The following is a 17,749-nucleotide window of genomic DNA, read 5'->3' as shown; positions in this document are numbered from 1 at the left end:
AGCATGCCCACTGCACTCCAGCTGACAGGTCCTGTCCTCAACCCCCCAAAACAGAAAAAAGGACTGGAGGGGGGGGTCCCAGCAAGTGAGCTGAGAAGGGGCAGAGGCTGCACCCTGAGCCCAGAGCAGCCTCCCTCCTTGTGAGTCCTCTTCTGCCCACCTAGTTTCTCAGACCTAACCCAGGCTCCCCGACCCTCCCCAGCCCTGCCAGAAAAGGCCTTTGCACAAATGGCCTGTCCTGTTCACCCTCCGCAGAGGTGCTGGGCTGGACGCCCTGGACTTCCTGGTCCTCCTGCTCCCAGAGCTGCCTTGTCCCCGGAGGGGGCCCTGGCTGGCGCAGTCGTTCCCGACTCTGCCCCAGCCCTGGGGATTCATCCTGCCCAGGAGAGGCCACCCAGGAGGAGCCCTGCAGCCCCCCTGTATGCCCAGGTACTCCCCCTCAGGCTCAGGTGTGGCTCGGACACTGGGGTGGGATGAGAAGCAAAGAATGCCCCCTTGAGCCGGTTCTAGACACCTGGAGGGGGGCCAAGGGTTGGAGCAAACCTGGCTGTTGTCCTTAAGCCTCTCCCACCCCAGCCATCACCCAGGAAGCCAGCCTGAGTGGTAGATGTTGGTGGGAGCTAGAGGCTGCAGTTAAGACTCTGCAAGCTACACAGCTCCAGCCCCACAATGCCCTGCCCTGGACTGTCTTTGCCGTGCCGGTGTCTGTGACTCTGGATTGGGCTCTTCCTGGCAGTGCCAAGCATCTGGGGTCTGTGGGCTCCCTGGTCCACTTGCTCAGCCCCCTGTGACGGAGGCATCCAGACACGTGGGCGCAGCTGCTCCAGCTTGGCTCCTGGGGACACCTCGTGCCCAGGACCCCACAGTCAGACCAGGGACTGCAACACGCAGCCCTGCACAGGTACCAGACTCTCTGCCTGTTTTGCAGTGGGCCTCCCTGGCCCAGCTCTGGGGATTTTGACCTTTTCCCCACCCTCACCTTTGCCCATCACTGTCCTCTGACTCCAGGCCAGGTAATGCCTGGAGCTAACGGAGCCTGGGATTTCCTGTGTCTCTTCTAGCTCCCTGCCTCTCCCACCTGCCTGGGACCAGGTCCCAGCAGCTGTAGCCCCTCAGCCCTTTGCTCTTCTTTGGTGGAGGCAAGCCTCCTTCCCCAGAGAACAGGCTCCCCGAGGGAGTCAGACTGGCCTTCCTCTGGGCAGAACACACTCACGGCCAGAATCGTGGGGGAGCAGAGCTCGTACTTTGAAGCCCCTGGCCCCTTCCTTACTCTCTCTCGTCCTCTGAGTGCTCCTTCTATCCCAGATGACTAGAGTCCTCGTGGTCTGTTTTCAAGAATATTTGTATTAAAATGGAGCAAAGCCGTGACTGTGTACTGGTGCCATCCCAGACACTGGAGCAAAGCTGTGAGGGTAGGGGCAGGAGGCGTGGCTTCTTTAGCACACTATGGCCCGGCAGGCTGCTGCCCCATGCCCTGCTTGCAGGTTCCCTTCCGCCCCTCTGCCTCCTTTCCCTTCCCATCCCTTCCCATCCCTTCCCATCCCTCCATCCCCTGCTGAGACCTGCTTTGTCTTCCTATCCAGCCCAGTGCCCAGAGAACATGGTGTTCCGCTCAGCAGAGCAGTGTCGCCAGGAGGGGGGTCCTTGCCCTCGGCTGTGCCTGACGCACGGCCCTGGGATAGAGTGTTCAGGCTTCTGCGCCCCTGGCTGCACCTGCCCCCCTGGTCTCTTCCTGCACAATGCTAGCTGCCTGCCCCGCAGTCAGTGCCCCTGCCAGCTGCACGGGCAGCTCTATGCACCAGGAGCAATGGCTCGCCTGGATTCCTGCAACAACTGGTGGGTCATAGCGTCGGGGCAGGGTGGGAGAGGGGCCGGGGATCTAGGGGTGGGCAGGCGTGGGCTCCCTCCCACGAACACACCCCGTGGTGGGGTGCTCCGTTCCCCAAACACAACACAGCAGCCACGGGTGCCAGGCAGGGTCCTGGGAATACTAGAGCGAGTGGTCATCCCCATTTGACTTATGGGAAGATTGGGTCTCAGATCAATGGAGCGATTTGTGATAGAACTAGAGATGGGAAGGGGTCTAACCTCTCTCACAGCTTTCTCTGGTTCTCTTTCCTGAATATAATTTCATACCTGGGATCCACTTGATTTCTGTTCAGAAACATTCAAGTGCCCACCAAGCTGACATCAGGACCTGCCAGCAGAGGGTGCTCAAGCCATTTCTCTCTTTTTTCTTTTTCTTTCACTTCGTTTCCTTTTTTTTTTTTTTTTTTTTTTTTTTTTTTTTTGAGATGGAGTCTTGCTCTGTCGCCCAGGCTGGAGTGCAGTGGTGTGATCTCAGCTCATTGCAACCTCTGCCTCTCAGCTCACTGCAACCTCCACCTCCCGGGTTCAAGCAATTCTCCTGCCTCAGCCTCCCTAGTAGCTGGGATTACAGGCACCTACCGCCATGCCAGGCTAATTTTTGTATTTTCAGTAGAGACAGGGTTTCACCATTTGGCCAGGCTGGTCTCCAACTCCTGACCTCAAGTGATCCACCTGCCTCAGCCTCCCAAAGTGCTCGGATTACAGGCATGAGCCACTGCACCCGGGCCATTCTTCATTTCCCTCTTACTTTTTACTTTATATACCCTGCCCCTCCTTCGATTTCCTCCTCCTTCATTCTTCTTCCCTCCTGTCCTTTCTTTCTCACTTTTTGTCTCTCTGATCTTTTTCTGGGACCTCCAGTATTTGATAAATAGGCTTTAAAACATGTATTGGGGAGAACAGCAAGTGTGGAGAAGTACCCAGTTCTCCCTCCTAGAAGAACTCCAGCTCTCTCTAAATCCCTCCTCCCTGCCCCGGCCCTCGAGGTCATTTCCCAATAAATACAAATGGATGAGACCTTGGGACAAAGGACAGCACAGAGCTTGGGTGTTGTGGGGCTCACTGAGGGTGCATCGTGAACTTCACAGAGGGCGTGGGCAGCAGGCTTCACACCCCAGACCCTCGGGTTTCTCTTCTGCAGTGGCCTCAGCTGCTTCCCCGGGGGTAAGGGCTGACTGTGGCCGTGATGGCCAGGTAGAGCCTTACTGCCGCCTCTCTCTGCAGCACCTGTGTCTCCGGGGAGATGGCATGCACCTCGGAGCACTGCCCAGGTACCCCCATGCTTGGGGCACAGGAATTGGGCAGCGGTGGGTCCTCAGGGACCATAGGGGAGTTAAGCCCCTTGTGAGATAAACGCCTGGGAGCTCGGTGGTCCCCAGGGAAGTTAGGGTATGAAAAGACTGACCTGGTTTCACACACACTGCCCTCTGCCCCCAACACGCCCTGGCAGTGGCCTGTGGCTGGAGTCCCTGGACCCCGTGGAGTCTCTGTAGCCGCAGCTGCAACGTGGGCATTCGGCGCCGTTTCCGGGCAGGCACTGCACCCCCAGCTGCCTTTGGGGGTGCTGAGTGCCAAGGCCCCACCATGGAGGCTGAATTCTGCAGCCTGCGGCCATGCCGAGGTGAGAGCTAGGACTGAGGTCCTGAGACCTCCTTAAAGAACCTTCCAGAGAGAAGCCAAGAAGACTCCCATCACCCCCCACCCTGAACCTCCACAGACGTGCAAGAGACTTCGTTAAGAGATGCCACTAAGAGGTTGTCCCCAGAGACTCCTTGAGGGTCTGTTCCCTAACAGGGCCCCTCCTCAGAGTAGCCCCAGCTTCTCTCTAGAGACCCGCCCAGTACTAGGCTGAATACTGGAGCCCCTCAAGCAGGTGTGAGGCACCTTAGGTAGGATATGACACTACAGGTGAAGCGGTGGAGGGATCCCACGGGTGTCTGGGTGGGAGGAGGAGAAGGTGAGGTGGGCACGAGAGGCAGGGCCTGTGGTGACCTGGGTACCACCCCCAGGTCCTGGTGGGGAATGGGGCCCTTGGTCTCCGTGCTCCGTGCCCTGCGGTGGTGGCTACAGGAACCGCACCCGGGGCAGTGGCCTGCACAGCCCCATGGAGTTCTCCACCTGTGGCCTGCAGCCCTGCACAGGTGAGAGCTGCCCTGGGGACCCTCCAGTTCTCATTCTTACCAACCCAGGGCCCTGTCAACCCCCTGTCCGCCACCCCAGCACAGCCCTGTCCCTCAGCCGTTGTGCAGCCCCCATGACCACCCCACCCTTACCCAGAGCTGGTGCCTCTCCCAGGTTGGGAGCTCAGGGGAGAGCTGAGTGCTCTGGGGCTGGGCTGTCAACTTCTATGTCCCCAGGGCCAGTGCCTGGCGTGTGTCCCAGGGGCAAGCAGTGGCTGGACTGTGCCCAGGGCCCTGCCTCCTGTGCAGAGCTCAGCACTTCAAGAGGGACTAACAAGACCTGCCACCCTGGCTGCCACTGCCCCTCTGGGATGCTCCTGCTGGTGAGTGTCCCCGTGCCTGGCCCCAGCGAGGCCTCCGCACAGCTTGGGGACCGTGGGGTGGCAGGGAAGGGACAGGCAGGATCTGGACAGCGAAGAACAAAGGGTATGGGGCTGGAGACAGGGAGACCCTGCAAGGTTGAGGAAAGGGTACTGAACTCATGGGCCATAACTCAGCTCCGGCAGGAACCAGCAGGGGATCCTGGGCAGGTCTCATCCCTCTCCCATCTCCCTCCCCCTGTCCGCCATCTGTCTTGACTCTCCCCACCTGTGTGAGCCTCCTGGGGCTGCTGTCACTGAGTGCCTGAGATCCTGGGCAGGTCTCATCCCTCTCCCCTCCCTCCCCCTGTCCCCCATCTGTCTTCCCTCTCCCACCCTGTGTGAGCCTCCTGGGGCTGCTGCCACCGAGTGCCATGCACTGGGGGGCTTGAGCAGCAGCCCCTGATGGTCTCACAGATCCTGGAAGCCCAGGACCATGGTGTTGGTGGGTAGGCTCCTTCTGAGGGCTGCAAGGGAGACTGTTCAAGGCCTCTCTCCTCTTCTGGGAGTTTGCCAGAAATCCTTGGCACTCCTTGACCTATAGGTGGCCTTCTCCCTGTCTCTTCACGTCATCTTCCCACATTTTCTCTTCTTATAAAGGACACAAGATGCATTAAAACTAGAGCTACCTCAGTGACCTCCTTTTAACCCAATCACCTCTGTACAGACCTCATCTCCAAATAAGCTCCCATTCCCAGGGACTGGGGCTAGGACATGAACTTGAGGGTTTGGGGGGCCACAATGCAGCCCATGGACCACCCACCTCTGTTTCTTCACTGGTGAAAAATGGTAATAGGTCTAGAAGGTCTTTGTGAATTGTCCCTGCTCAAGTGCTCTGTGCACTATGTTATCACCAGTTATTTATCGAGCACCTACTGTATGTTTAGTCTCTGGCTGAGCAGTTCTGTGGGGAAGGAGTAGTCTGTGCCCTCAAGAAGCATCTAGTCTGGGGAAACCAGACCCAGAGCCCCTAAAATGAAGATGAAGCCATCAGATGGGCAGGAAGTGAGCTTTGCACATTGTGGAGTAGGCTAGGTCAGCCATGGAGGGCTCCCTGTAGGAGGTGGTCCTGACTTGAACATCAGAGATTGGAGGGTGTGGAGAGTAGGGAGGCATGGCAGCCTTCCTGGAGGAGGTGGTCCTGCACTTGAAGATCTGAGATTGGAGAGCAGAGAGGTGGCCACTCTAGTCAGAGGGTAGTGGCAATTGGGGCTAGGAAATGCTGGCTGCATGGTGGGATTGAACAAAGCCGTGGGGTGAGTCATAGGGTGTGGTTAAGGGACATGTTGTAATCATATCTGAGTTCAAATCAGGCTCTTTTACTAGTAGCCCAGCAAGCTTGGGGGTAGTATTCCCGTGCCTCAGTTCCTTCCTTTGTAAATTAGGGTAAAATTACAGCCAGTCATAGGAGTCAGTGAGACGGCGCAGGGAAAGTGCTTCCCAGGCCCTGGCCCGTAAACTTCAGTGAATCGTGTGCCACAAGGCGGCTGTTTATTTTAAATCTGAAGGACTTCTGTCCAGTCTGCCTGTGCACCACGTTTTTCTGTTTTTATTTTGTTGATGAAAGTGTGTCTTTTCCTACCATTGCTGTACAAATTGCACAGTTCATGTTTTCATGGCTGACTTCACAGGGATTCGACAGTTCAGTCTCATGTCCTGCAATTTGAGATGGTCTTTTTCTCCTAGAAATTGGAGGGTCCATCCCCCCATGGCCCCCAAGCCGATGGTCCGCATTTGCCTGGCAGGAGGGCAGTGGGGAGAGCTGCATGTCTGTGGAAGGAGGGTGGGTGGCTTTTAAGGGGGAGCTTGAGGATTGCATGCGGGCTCTGACCAGGGGTGGGGAGCCCAGGCCCAGCCCATTGGAGCCAGAAGATGATAGAGGGTTTCAATTCCAGAACAATGTGTGTGTGCCCACCCAGGACTGCCCTTGTGCCCACGAGGGGCACCTCTACCCTCCAGGCAGCACTGTGGTTCGTCCATGTGAAAACTGGTGAGACACCGCCCCCACCTCATTATGGCCCTGTGACTGTCCGTCCTCAGAGGCAGGGACTTTGGCTCCAGTTGGGGACAGAGACACACGTGCCCCCCACCCCCAGCCCCTCGGCACAGTCGTCCAGCCCTCTAAGGCTGCACCTGCCTGTACCCCTCCCTTCCCCTGTCCCCCATCTGTCTTCCCTCTCCCACCCTGTGTGAGCCTCCTGGGGCTGCTGCCACCGAGTGCCATGCACTGGGGGGCTTGAGCAGCAGCCCCTGATGGTCTCACAGATCCTGGAAGCCCAGGACCATGGTGTTGGTGGGTAGGCTCCTTCTGAGGGCTGCAAGGGAGACTGTTCAAGGCCTCTCTCCTCTTCTGGGAGTTTGCCAGAAATCCTTGGCACTCCTTGACCTATAGGTGGCCTTCTCCCTGTCTCTTCACGTCATCTTCCCACATTTTCTCTTCTTATAAAGGACACAAGATGCATTAAAACTAGGGCCACCTCAGTGACCTCCTTTTAACCCAATCACCTCTGTACAGACCTCATCTCCAAATAAGCTCCCATTCCCAGCGACTGGGGCTAGGACTTGAACTTGAGGGTTTGGGGGGCCACAATGCAGCCCATGGACCACCTGACCCTCTGCTGCTCCCCACAGCTCCTGTGTCTCCGGGCTTATCGCCAACTGCAGCTCCTGGCCTTGTGTGGAGGGTAAGGAAGCATCCCCACTTCTGACTTGCACCCCAGCTCCCCCATCCCTCGGCTGCAGGAGCAGGCCAGGGCTGAGACTGGGGAAGGAAAGCCATCAGGAGAGGTGGGGAGCAGGGGCACCATGCTCCATCTTCAGCCTGTCCAGCTTGTGCCTATCCCCCTCCTGCCTGCCTGCCTCCTGGGCATCCCCTAGGTGAACCCACGTGGTCACCCTGGACCCCTTGGAGCCAGTGTTCAGCCTCCTGTGGCCCTGCCCGACGCCATCGGCACCGGTTCTGTGCCAGGTCCCCCAGTGCAGCGCCATCCACCGTGGCTCCGCTGTCCCTGCCAGCCACCCACACACCTCTCTGCCCAGGCCCCGAGGCTGAGGAGGAGCCATGTCTCCTGCCAGGGTGTGATCGTGAGTGCCTGCCTGCCCTGCCCGCCTGGACCCTCCTGCGGAGCCCAGGGTGGTGCCCACTGTGCGCTGTGGATGCTGCTGCCTTGTACCAACTGCCCCCTGGCCCCAGCTAAGCCCCTCCTCACTCCTTCCTGTGCTGTCCCCCCAGGAGCTGGGGGATGGGGTCCATGGGGAACATGGTCCCACTGTAGCCGGAGCTGTGGGGGAGGCCTGCGGAGCCGGACCCGGGCCTGTGACCAGCCCCCACCCCAGGGCCTGGGGGACTACTGCGAGGGGCCGCGGGCCCAGGGGGAGGCCTGCCAGGCTCTGCCCTGCCCAGGTACCTGCCAGGGATGGGGGTGGGGATCAGGGACGGAGGAAGGGGAGTTAGAGGAAGCATTCCAGGGAGACAGGCCAGGGTGGATGACCCCACACAGCTCTTAGCCCATCCTGTCTGCCCTCAGTGACCAACTGCACCGCCATTGAAGGGGCAGAGTATAGTCCCTGTGGCCCTCCATGCCCTCGCTCCTGTGATGACCTAGTGGTGAGTCCCAGCTCCCTTGGTACTGCCACCTGACCCAAGGCCCACTTTGCGGGAGGGCAGGGCATGGCTTTGGGCTCATGGCCTCTTTTGCTGGGGCCTGGACAGCCCAGCACAAGTGGGCATGGGTGGGGGCTCTGGCTTCAGTTCATGCCAGAGCATGCCAGAGCATGCCAGCCCATCCCAGAGAGACACCAGCCTCGCCCCACAGAGAGCCAGCCTCACCCGACAGCCCTTGTCTATAGATCAGACAATTATGACAGAAATGGCATAAACACGAAGGGAAGGGGGAAATCATCTCGAACCTCATGAGCACGTTGGTGTCTAGATCTGCATGTGTGCGTGGGTGGGGGAGTGGGTGTCCACTGTGTGCCCACCCAGGCACCCTGGACACAAAGGGAAGCAAACATAGGGTCACCACGGAGCCCACATTTTGGGCTGAGCAAGACGGACATGCAGGAAAGAATGGACACAGTAGGGGCCATGAAGAATGAGGTAGGGCTTCGAGGCCTTGGGTGTGGAGGGGCTAAGGGAGATGGGGACAGAGAGGAGAAGAGAAGGTCGTTGCAGGCAGTGCCTGCTCCCAGCCGCCCCAGGACCTCCCAGCTCCTTCCCAAACTGCCCCCTTGCCCAGCCAGCTCCCCAAGTTCTAGAGAGGTCTGGGACATGCCCCAGGTCCCAGGCCATCAGTCCAGGTCACCTGCTGGAATTGGGGTTTTACATTTGGGAACACCTAGCTCCAAATCCCTGCCCCAGGGAGCCAAAGGGAACCTGCTCAGCTGCTCCTCCCTCCCCTCCACCCCCAGGGAGGGGCCAACCCAGAGACTCCAGTGGAAACTGCAAGGCTGGGTCCCCTTCCTGCCTTTCTCATTGGCACCACAAGGTGTACTCTGTGTTTAAAATGTGAGGCCTCTGTCATACTTTCCTCCCCAGCCCCTTGTTCCGTTGTCTTCCCTGCATAGCTTTCCTTTTTCTGCTGATGGCCCCCCACTTACTGTCCCCCAGCACTGCGTGTGGCGCTGCCAGCCTGGCTGCTACTGCCCACCAGGCCAGGTACTGAGTTCCAACGGGGCCATCTGCGTGCAGCCGGGTCACTGTGACTGCCTGGACCTGCTGACCGGGCAGCGGCACCATCCGGGTGCTCAGCTGGCAAGGCCTGACGGCTGCAACCACTGGTAAGGGGCCCCCGCCGTGGCGGGAGGCAGGGATGCCAGCAGGAGTCGCCCCACTTCATCCCATGCTCTTGAGCTCTCCAGAGTTCTCCGCGGATGGTCACATTTGCCCCCCACAATCCCTGAGCAGATGTGGGCAGGCACCATGACCCGTGTCTGATAGGCGAGGAAGCTGAAGCTAAGCCTGTGTGTCTGCAGGGGCTGGGCGTGTGCTCAGGGGCAAGAGGGGTCTGGGCAGGAGGAGCCTGGGCAGGAGGAGTGACAGATATGGCATTCACAACCCATCTGACCACACAGTTGGCTCCCGGGTACCTGTAGTCCTTCGTCAAGAGAAGGCATCGGCTGGTGACCCCGAGAGGGCCAACTAAGTGGGACAGGGAACAGGATGGGGAGGCACTGGAGAGCTGGGAGAACAATGGATGGGGCACTGTCTGGAAGAACACTGAGGATCAATCATAAGGATGAGGGGAGGGGAGAGGCAGTGGGGGGGTGCAGGGTTAGGGTTTGGGGTGGGACTGAGCTGCTGCCTCTTCCTTCTGTGTCTGCACCCCCTGCCTAGCACCTGCCTGGAGGGGAGGCTGAACTGCACAGACCTGCCCTGCCCAGGTATGTGCCCAGCTTGGAGGGAGGCAAAGAGGGGGGCCTGGGACCGGGGAAGGGACGGGTTGCACCCCAGTGCCCTCCGTTCTCCTCACAGTGCCCGGAGGCTGGTGCCCATGGTCGGAGTGGACACTGTGCTCCCAGCCCTGCAGGGGCCAGACCAGGAGCCGCTCCAGGGCCTGCACCTGCCCCACTCCTCAGCATGGGGGTGCCCCATGCACCGGGGAGACTGGGGAGGCAGGGGCCCAGCATCAGAGGGAGGCCTGCCCCAGCTCTGCCATGTGCCCAGGTGTGATGCCCCACGAGGCCTACGTCCCTCCCGCAAAAGGCCCTAAACCCCTGCTCCAACCCCGCTGACCTGGGGCCTCCTGGGCCTCCTAATGCCGGTGATCTGTCTTCCTGGCACAGTGGACGGAGCCTGGGGCCCGTGGGGGCCATGGTCTTCCTGCGACACGTGCTTGGGGCAGTCCCACCGGAGCCGGGCATGCAGCCAGCCCCCCACCCCTGAGGGAGGGAGGCCCTGCCCTGGGAGCCACACGCAGAGTCGCCCTTGCCAGGACAATTCCACCCGGTGCACAGGTCAGGCTTCAGTAAGGTCTGGGAGGGCGCCTCTAAGTCTAGGGAGATGCTGACTCTGGCCTCTGATCTCCACACATATCATGTTACTCTCTCAAGGGACAGTTCCCAGGCCATCAGTCATGGACCTGGTCTAGGCGGCGGGCCCGAGTGGGGGATAGGCATGGCAGGAGGTCTGCAGATCTCTCAGGATGCCCTTCCGTGACCACCCTCTCTGCTTTCTTCTTGCATAGACTGTGGGGGTGGCCAGAGCCTGCACCCCTGTGGGCAGCCCTGCCCCCGCTCCTGCCAGGACCTGTCCCCTGGGAGTGTGTGCCAGCCAGGCTCTGCGGGCTGCCAGCCCAGCTGTGGGTGCCCCTTGGGCCAGCTCTCCCAGGATGGGCTGTGCGTGCCCCTGGCCCGCTGCCGCTGCCAGTACCAGCCTGGAGCCATGGGTGAGTGCCTCCCCTCTCCCCCAGGCCCCAGCACTGCAGTGCCACCTGTCCAGCCCCTGTGCCACTTCCCCGGGGGCCCAGCCTGGGGCTGCAGGACAAAAATGAGCAATTACCAGCTCTCTAGGCTTTTGTGTCCCTCAACCCACCCCACCCCCCACCCCCAAACCCAGGGCTGTCTGGTTGGAGCGTCTACCTCCCTTGTTCAGGACATAGGGTGCCATGCGGTAGAGGCAAGAGGGTGGGGAGTAGAAGGCCATGGGGTGGGAGAAAGGATGGATGGGGGGAGCTGAGCTGTCTGGAGCCCCCACCCCCCACTCCTGTGCCCCTCAGGGATCCCTGAGAACCAGAGTCGGTCAGCAGGGTCTAGGTTTAGCTCCTGGGAGAGCCTGGAACCAGGAGAGGTGATCACTGGGCCGTGCGACAACTGGTAAGCCAAGAAAAGTGGGGACAGGGAGGCGCGTAGAGCCCAGGAGGGGAGCCCTCAGGGCACGGGGCTGGTCCTGTCTCTGAAGTCCCTCCCTTGTCCCCAGCACCTGTGTGGCAGGCATCCTGCAATGCCAGGAGGTGCCCGGCTGCCCGGACCCTGGGGAGTGGAGCTCTTGGGGCCCTTGGGAAGACTGCAGTGTTTCGTGTGGGGGTGGGGAGCAGCTGCGCTCCCGGCGCTGTGCCCGTCCTCCCTGCCCAGGGCCTGCCCGCCAGAGCCGCACATGCAGCACGCAGGTCTGCAGAGGTGAGCGCCAGCCCGGGACCTAACCCCCCTCTGACCTTTGAGTCCCATCCTGGCCTTTGACCCTGACTCATGGTTGCCTTTTGGCCTTTCCCTCCTCACTCCCACCTGTCCCCCAGTGCCCTCCCACCATCGATGGACAAGTGAAGGAGGACTCAGCCAGACTGTGGGAGCCTGTGGGAGGGGGCAGTGCCTATGGCAGGGGGATGGGCAGGTGAAAGGCGCTCCCTGAGGTGGGCAGTGAGGGCCGGGGCTGGAGCAGGTGCTGATGTGTCTGCTGCCTCAGAGGCAGGTTGCCCGGCTGGCCGCCTGTACCGCGAGTGCCAGCCCGGCGGGGGATGCCCCTTCTCCTGCACCCACATCACGCAGCAGGTGGGCTGCTTCTCCGAGGGCTGCGAGGAGGGCTGCCACTGCCCCGAGGGCACCTTCCAGCACCGCCTGGCCTGTGTGCAGGTCAGAACCTGTCCACCACTCCTTGTCCTCCCTGCCCTCCCTGCCCTCCCTGCCCTTCCTTTACCTGTCCCCTCTGTCATGTCTGTCACTTTTGCAGACCCTGTCGCCCCTGGGCAGGCCCCTATGCAGAATACAGGCTGGTGAGGCCACCTGAGGCCTCTGCTGACAGCGTCGGGGGCAGGCAGACTTAGACGCAGACTCCCGGGGTCCCTGGTTCCCCGGGAATGGGGGACACCTGCCGCCTCTGGACTTGCCTGGCCTCTGCTCCTGACCGGCACATCTCCCAACCCTGCCGGGGCTCTCACCCGCCCCTGTGTTTCCCACTGACCCCTCATCCTGGCAGGGAGGGGCAGTTTCCTGCCAGGTTCTCATGTCCCCCAACCTCACTGGCCCAGCCTCACCTTCCTGTCCTCCACTGTGGGGCATGGGTCTTCACCGCTCCTCTCTTGCCTATCACACACTTGTGGGAACAGTGCCCCTCACCTTCACTCCCCTTGGCCTCAGCTGGTCCCCCGCTGTGCATCCCAGCGGCAGCCGGGGCCAGCTCTGCTCTGCTGAGCCCAGCGGGCACACAGGGATCCCTTTCCTAATCCTAAGGCCGGCTGCCCAGTGGCCACCCCTGAGCCAGAGTTCCAGGATGCCATAGCCAGGAGGGACCAGAGCTGCTACTTACCTGGTCTCACCTCCTAGACCTAGAGATGGTGACAGTGAGACCCAGAGAGGGGAGGGGACACACCAAGGTCACACACAGCAGCAGAGCCAGACCCAAACCTAACATCTCGATTCCTGGCTGAGGCTCTTTCTGCCCCCCCACCACATCTGAGTCTGTGAGGGCCTGTGTTGGCGCCTCCTTGTGTCCTGCTGGGCACTCTGTGTGGGGAAGCCAGCTCAGGCCAAGCCCAGGCCATGCCCCTCTCATGGTGTGCTCATTTCCCTGACGTGGGTGAACAGCCCCTGCTCCTGGAAATGCTTTCCTGGAGCCTGAAGCCCTCTTCTGGGTCCTCACACTGACCCTCCCCAAGTCTCTCCAGGGGATGTGCCCGGCCCTGGGTGGGTGGCCTGTGCTGTAATGCTGTCTGCTCTGCCCCACTTCCCCAGGAGTGCCCTTGTGTGCTGACAGTCTGGCTACTGCAGGAGCTGGGAGCCGCCAGAGCTGACCCTGGTCAGTCCCTTGGGCCTGGAGATGAGCTCGGCTCGGGTCAGACACTTCATACAAGCTGCGGCAACTGGTGAGGGGGATGGTGAGGGTCAAGGAGATTTTCAGTGGAGGGAGGGGTTAGAGGGTAAGAGACCAGGAACCCCAGTCTGCCCTCTGACCCCACCTGGGCTGGGTTAACCTGGCTCTTCCCCCAGCTCCTGTGCACATGGGACGCTGTCTTGCTCCCTGGAGGACTGCTTCGAGGCCGGTGGTGGTTTCGGTCCCTGGAGCCCGTGGGGCCCATGCTCCCGCTCCTGTGGTGGGCTGGGCACCCGCACCCGCAGCCGCCAGTGTGTGCTCCCCATGCCCGTCCCCAGTGGTCAGGGCTGCCGTGGGCCCCGCCAGGGCCTTGAGTACTGCCCCAGCCCAGACTGCCCTGGTAAGGATAACAGGAAGGTGGTGGGCAGGGCTGGGGTCAGGATGGCACTGGACAAACATCTAGGAGGTCTTCTTGGAGGAGGCAGTATCTGAGGGGTTTTGAGGGAGGGAGGGAACTTTGACCAGTATTGGAAGGAAAGGAACGGCTTGAGCAAAGGCCTTGATCCTGCAGTGAAGTGCTGTGCTTGGGGCCTGGGTGTCCACAGGAGCTCAAGCTGAGGAGGGCTGGACTAGATAGCTGTGAGCCCACAGTGCCAGCTGCCAGCCTTAGGCGGGGTCCTGGTGCACTGTGGGTACAAAAACATTTCTGAGCGGGGTTTCCTTTGGCACAGGGGCTGAAGGGTCCACGGTGGAGCCAGTGACAGGCCTTCCAGGTAGCTCCAGACTCCCTGCACCTCTGCCTCATGGCCTCCCTGTGGGAAGAGCAAGCCCAGGGACCCTTTCCCCCTCCCCTGCTTCCTGGAGAGGCTGAAGCTCAGGGCCGACTCATCCCAGGAGGCGCCCTCCCCACTCCCTCCCCCAGGTGGCTGGGGCCCGTGGTCCTCCTGGTCCCCCTGCTCCGGAAGCTGCACGGACCCTGCTCGCCCTGCATGGCGCAGCCGCACCCGCCTCTGCCTGGCTAACTGCACCATGGGTGACCCATTACAGGAGCGCCCCTGCAACCTGCCCTCGTGCACAGGTGCACCTTCCAGCCTCAACCTCTGACCCCAGCCACCACCCTCAGACAACTCATTGTAACCCCCAAGTTCCAACATCTAATACCTCTCAAGTAATCATTGGTTTCTAGTGTTGACATCTCATTTCAAATCAGTGGCTGACTCCGGGCTCTGGGTCCTCTTTGCCAACCTCAGCAGCTGCTGGGGAGCCCAACTTCCAGCACATCCCTTGTTCTCTTGTGTGTGTGCTGAACTCTCCAGCCACCCCAAGGTCCCACCCAAATCTCTCTGCAGCCCTGTGAGTCTGGGATTACTGTCCCCGATGAGAAAAGGGGATACTGAGGCCCAGTTGTCAAAGCCGCACAGTAGTCAATGTCAGATCCAGACGGAGAGCCCAGAGCTCTGGACGAGGCTGGCCTGGGTGGTAGAGTTCTACCCTTAAGCCTGGGTGGTGGAGTTCTATCCTTAAGCTGGGAGCAGAGGGGAAAGGCTGGGCAGGTGTCGTGCAGCCAGGACTGGCTCCAGCTCCGCTTTGTGTCACAGAGCTGCCCCTGTGCCCTGGCCCTGGCTGTGGGGCTGGGAACTGTTCCTGGACCTCCTGGGCCCCGTGGGAACCTTGCTCCCGCAGCTGCGGGGTGGGTCAGCAGCGCCGCCTGCGGGCATATCGTCCCCCTGGGCCCAGCGGGCACTGGTGCCCTGACATCCTTACCGCCTACCAAGAGCGCCGCTTCTGTAACCTGCGAGCCTGCCCAGGTGAGGCAGCTGGGGGAGACCAGGGCGTACCCTAGGCTCTGCCCCTGGAAGGCCCCTGGCATCAGTGCCCCCTCCCAGGCACCCAGCCTACCTGCGTGCACTTCCGTCTCTCGCACCAGATCCTGACCTGGGCTCGTGGGAGAGGTGGGGGCCCCTGCCTGAGCCGACCCCTCAGGTGGCCGTTCTCTTTCCCACACAGTGCCCGGGGGCTGGTCACGCTGGAGTCCCTGGTCCTGGTGTGACCGCAGCTGTGGGGGAGGCCAATCCCTGAGAAGCCGCAGCTGCTCGAGCCCCCCACCCAAGAACGGGGGTGCCCCCTGTGCTGGGGAGTGGCACCAGGCCCGGCTCTGCAATCCCACGCCTTGTGGTATGTCAGTGGTGACAGTCCTGTCCCACCCCTATTGGGCTCCACTCTGCATGGGGCCCGGCTGCTACCTCATGGGCCAGTTTGGAAACTGAGCCCTCTGGGTGGATGGCTGGGCCTGGCATTGGGCAAGGATACCCTGAGTGCGTCTGTTGTCTGTGCCAAGGCCCAAAGATCCACCCCGGCCACCCCAACCAACAGGAGCTCCTCCTCTCGGCTTTCCCACCCCCAAGGTGGGAAAGAGCCATCCAGTCCTGTCACGAGTTTTGGAGGCTTTGACAGTGGCCCTGTCAGGAGCGGGCGTGGCACTTGTGGGTGGTGGATGGAGCCAGTGACTGTAGCTGAACCTGCGCCACCTCCTGTCACCCCCAAGCTTCAGCTGCTTTAATTGGCCCTCCCCAGCTCACCAGGCCTGTGGCATGGGTTCCCCCAGGGCTCCCCTCCTCTGTCCCCACCCACCCTCTGGGGGGACACAAAAGAGGCTCCAGGTGACACTGTTGGCTTTTGAGACCCACAAATGTAGTCCACCTCCGCAAACGTTTACTGGGTACCAGGGTAGGTGCTGAGAACTCACAGGAGGTGAGAGGCACTCACTGTCTACCTAGAATGTCCCAATCCCAGAGTCTTCCTGAGTCTTCTGTGTTTCAGTGGGCACCAACGTGGGGGATGGGATGGGTCCTGTAGCTTCATGGATGTAGGGAGTCCCCAGCAGGGAAGAGGGAGGGTTTCTGAGCCCTGGGCCCTCCTGACTCTGGGCCCCCCATCTGCTTAGAGGCCGGCTGCCCAGCAGGCATGGAGGTGGTCACCTGTGCCAACCGCTGCCCCCGCCGCTGCTCAGACCTCCAGGAGGGAATTGTGTGTCAGGACGACCAGGTCTGCCAGAAGGGCTGCCGCTGCCCAAAGGGTAGGTGCTGCCCTGTCCTTCAGGAGTATCAGGGTGGCTGAGTGGGAAGGTGTGGGTGGGGCCAGGGGTGCCAGCTCCAGCCCTTGCCCCACAGGGTCTCTGGAGCAGGATGGCGGCTGCGTGCCAATTGGGCACTGTGACTGCACCGATGCCCAGGGCCACATTTGGGCCCCGGGGAGCCAGCACCAGGATGCCTGCAACAACTGCTCATGCCAAGCTGGGCGGCTCTTCTGCACGGCTCAGCCCTGCCCGCCTCCCACCCATTGTGCCTGGAGCCGCTGGTCGGCCTGGAGTCCCTGCAGCCACTCATGTGGGCCCGGAGGGCAGCAGAGCCGCTTCCGGTATGGGACTGGCAGGGCTAGAGGTCCCCTCTGCCACCCAGGGCCTCACTCTGCAAGGCACAGTCTCCCTTCTGACAGAGAGTTCCTGGGTCCCGCTCTCACCAGCGACAGCACCACCCCAGACCCTGGGCCAGCTCTGTCCCTGGTTGCCCTGGCTTTTCCTTAGCTGTCTCCATGCACACCCTGAGGTGTCCCGTCAGGGTGTCTCACCAGAAGACAGACAAGTGATGAGGGGCCTGGGCCATCTCTCACCTCCTGGCCCCACCCAGGTCCTCCACGTCGGGCTCGTGGGCCCCAGAGTGTCGGGAGGAACAGTCCCAGAGCCAGCGCTGTCCTCAGCCCTCGTGCCCACCCCTGTGTCTGCAGGGCACTCGCCCCCGCGCCCTGGGGGACAGCTGGCTGCACGGGGAGTGCCAGCAGTGGTGAGTGCAGGGCAGGGAGCGGGGCTGGGACCGCCCTGCCGGAGAGCAGCGTCCTGAGTCCTGGCTCTTTTCCAGCTCCTGCACCCCGGAGGGTGTGATCTGCGAAGACACGGAGTGTGCAGGTCTGGGCTGCCTCCGGATCCCCGCCTCAGCCATGCTTCTAGCCTCACGCCTTGTCTGCCATGTGCTCTGGGTCTCATTTTCTCCCACCTTACTTAACTGCCATTCCCTGGGCCACCATGCAGGTCCCCACCCAGTCCTCTGGCCTTGGCTCCCTCCACCTCCTCTGACCTCACCTGTGCCCTCCCACAGTGCCTGAGGCCTGGACGCTGTGGTCCTCCTGGTCTGACTGCCCTGTCTCCTGTGGAGGTGGAAACCAGGTCCGAACCCGGGCCTGCAGGGCCGCAGCCCCTCACCATGGGAGCCTACCCTGCCTGGGCCCTGACACCCAGACCCAGCCTTGTGGGCAGCAGCCTTGCCCAGGGCTGCTGGAGGCCTGCTCCTGGGGCCCGTGGGGGCCCTGTTCCCGCAGCTGTGGCCTGGGCCTGGCCTCTCGCTCTGGGTCCTGCCCCTGCCTGATAGCCAAGGCGGACCCCACCTGCAATGGCACCTTTCTCCACCTGGACACCCAGGGCTGCTACCCAGGGCCCTGCCCGGGTGAGTGTGCAGGGGAAGTGAAATCACCTCTCCACTTTTCCTACCTTGGGAGATTCAGAAAATAAATATTTTTCTAGTTCCCGGATGATCCCTTCAAATAAG

General features: G+C 61.4%; 1 protein-coding gene across 1 annotated transcript in view; it reads left to right on the top strand.

Annotated features, from left to right (window-relative positions):
* The window catches only part of LOC126951642 (SCO-spondin-like), a 57,900-nt gene that overhangs the window by 28,632 nt on the left and 11,519 nt on the right, over nt 1–17,749 (top strand). The window contains 31 exon segments of the mRNA XM_050785950.1: nt 256–429; nt 737–901; nt 1,584–1,836; nt 3,094–3,140; nt 3,320–3,490; nt 3,879–4,010; nt 4,227–4,372; nt 6,304–6,398; nt 7,040–7,092; nt 7,286–7,492; nt 7,641–7,811; nt 7,936–8,015; nt 9,018–9,187; nt 9,744–9,790; nt 9,882–10,073; nt 10,193–10,363; nt 10,594–10,794; nt 11,125–11,221; nt 11,325–11,524; nt 11,808–11,974; nt 13,073–13,203; nt 13,328–13,551; nt 13,883–13,924; nt 14,074–14,229; nt 14,750–14,959; nt 15,159–15,326; nt 16,096–16,227; nt 16,322–16,568; nt 16,838–16,990; nt 17,066–17,112; nt 17,303–17,647. Of these exon segments, the coding sequence (XP_050641907.1) occupies nt 256–429; nt 737–901; nt 1,584–1,836; nt 3,094–3,140; nt 3,320–3,490; nt 3,879–4,010; nt 4,227–4,372; nt 6,304–6,398; nt 7,040–7,092; nt 7,286–7,492; nt 7,641–7,811; nt 7,936–8,015; nt 9,018–9,187; nt 9,744–9,790; nt 9,882–10,073; nt 10,193–10,363; nt 10,594–10,794; nt 11,125–11,221; nt 11,325–11,524; nt 11,808–11,974; nt 13,073–13,203; nt 13,328–13,551; nt 13,883–13,924; nt 14,074–14,229; nt 14,750–14,959; nt 15,159–15,326; nt 16,096–16,227; nt 16,322–16,568; nt 16,838–16,990; nt 17,066–17,112; nt 17,303–17,647 (4,794 nt within the window).

Source organism: Macaca thibetana, chromosome 3 (genome assembly GCF_024542745.1).
Source record: "Macaca thibetana thibetana isolate TM-01 chromosome 3, ASM2454274v1, whole genome shotgun sequence".
Classification (NCBI taxonomy): domain Eukaryota; kingdom Metazoa; phylum Chordata; class Mammalia; order Primates; family Cercopithecidae; genus Macaca; species Macaca thibetana.
Note: the sequence above shows the minus strand (reverse complement) of the source record. Positions and strands in the feature narration are given on the sequence as shown.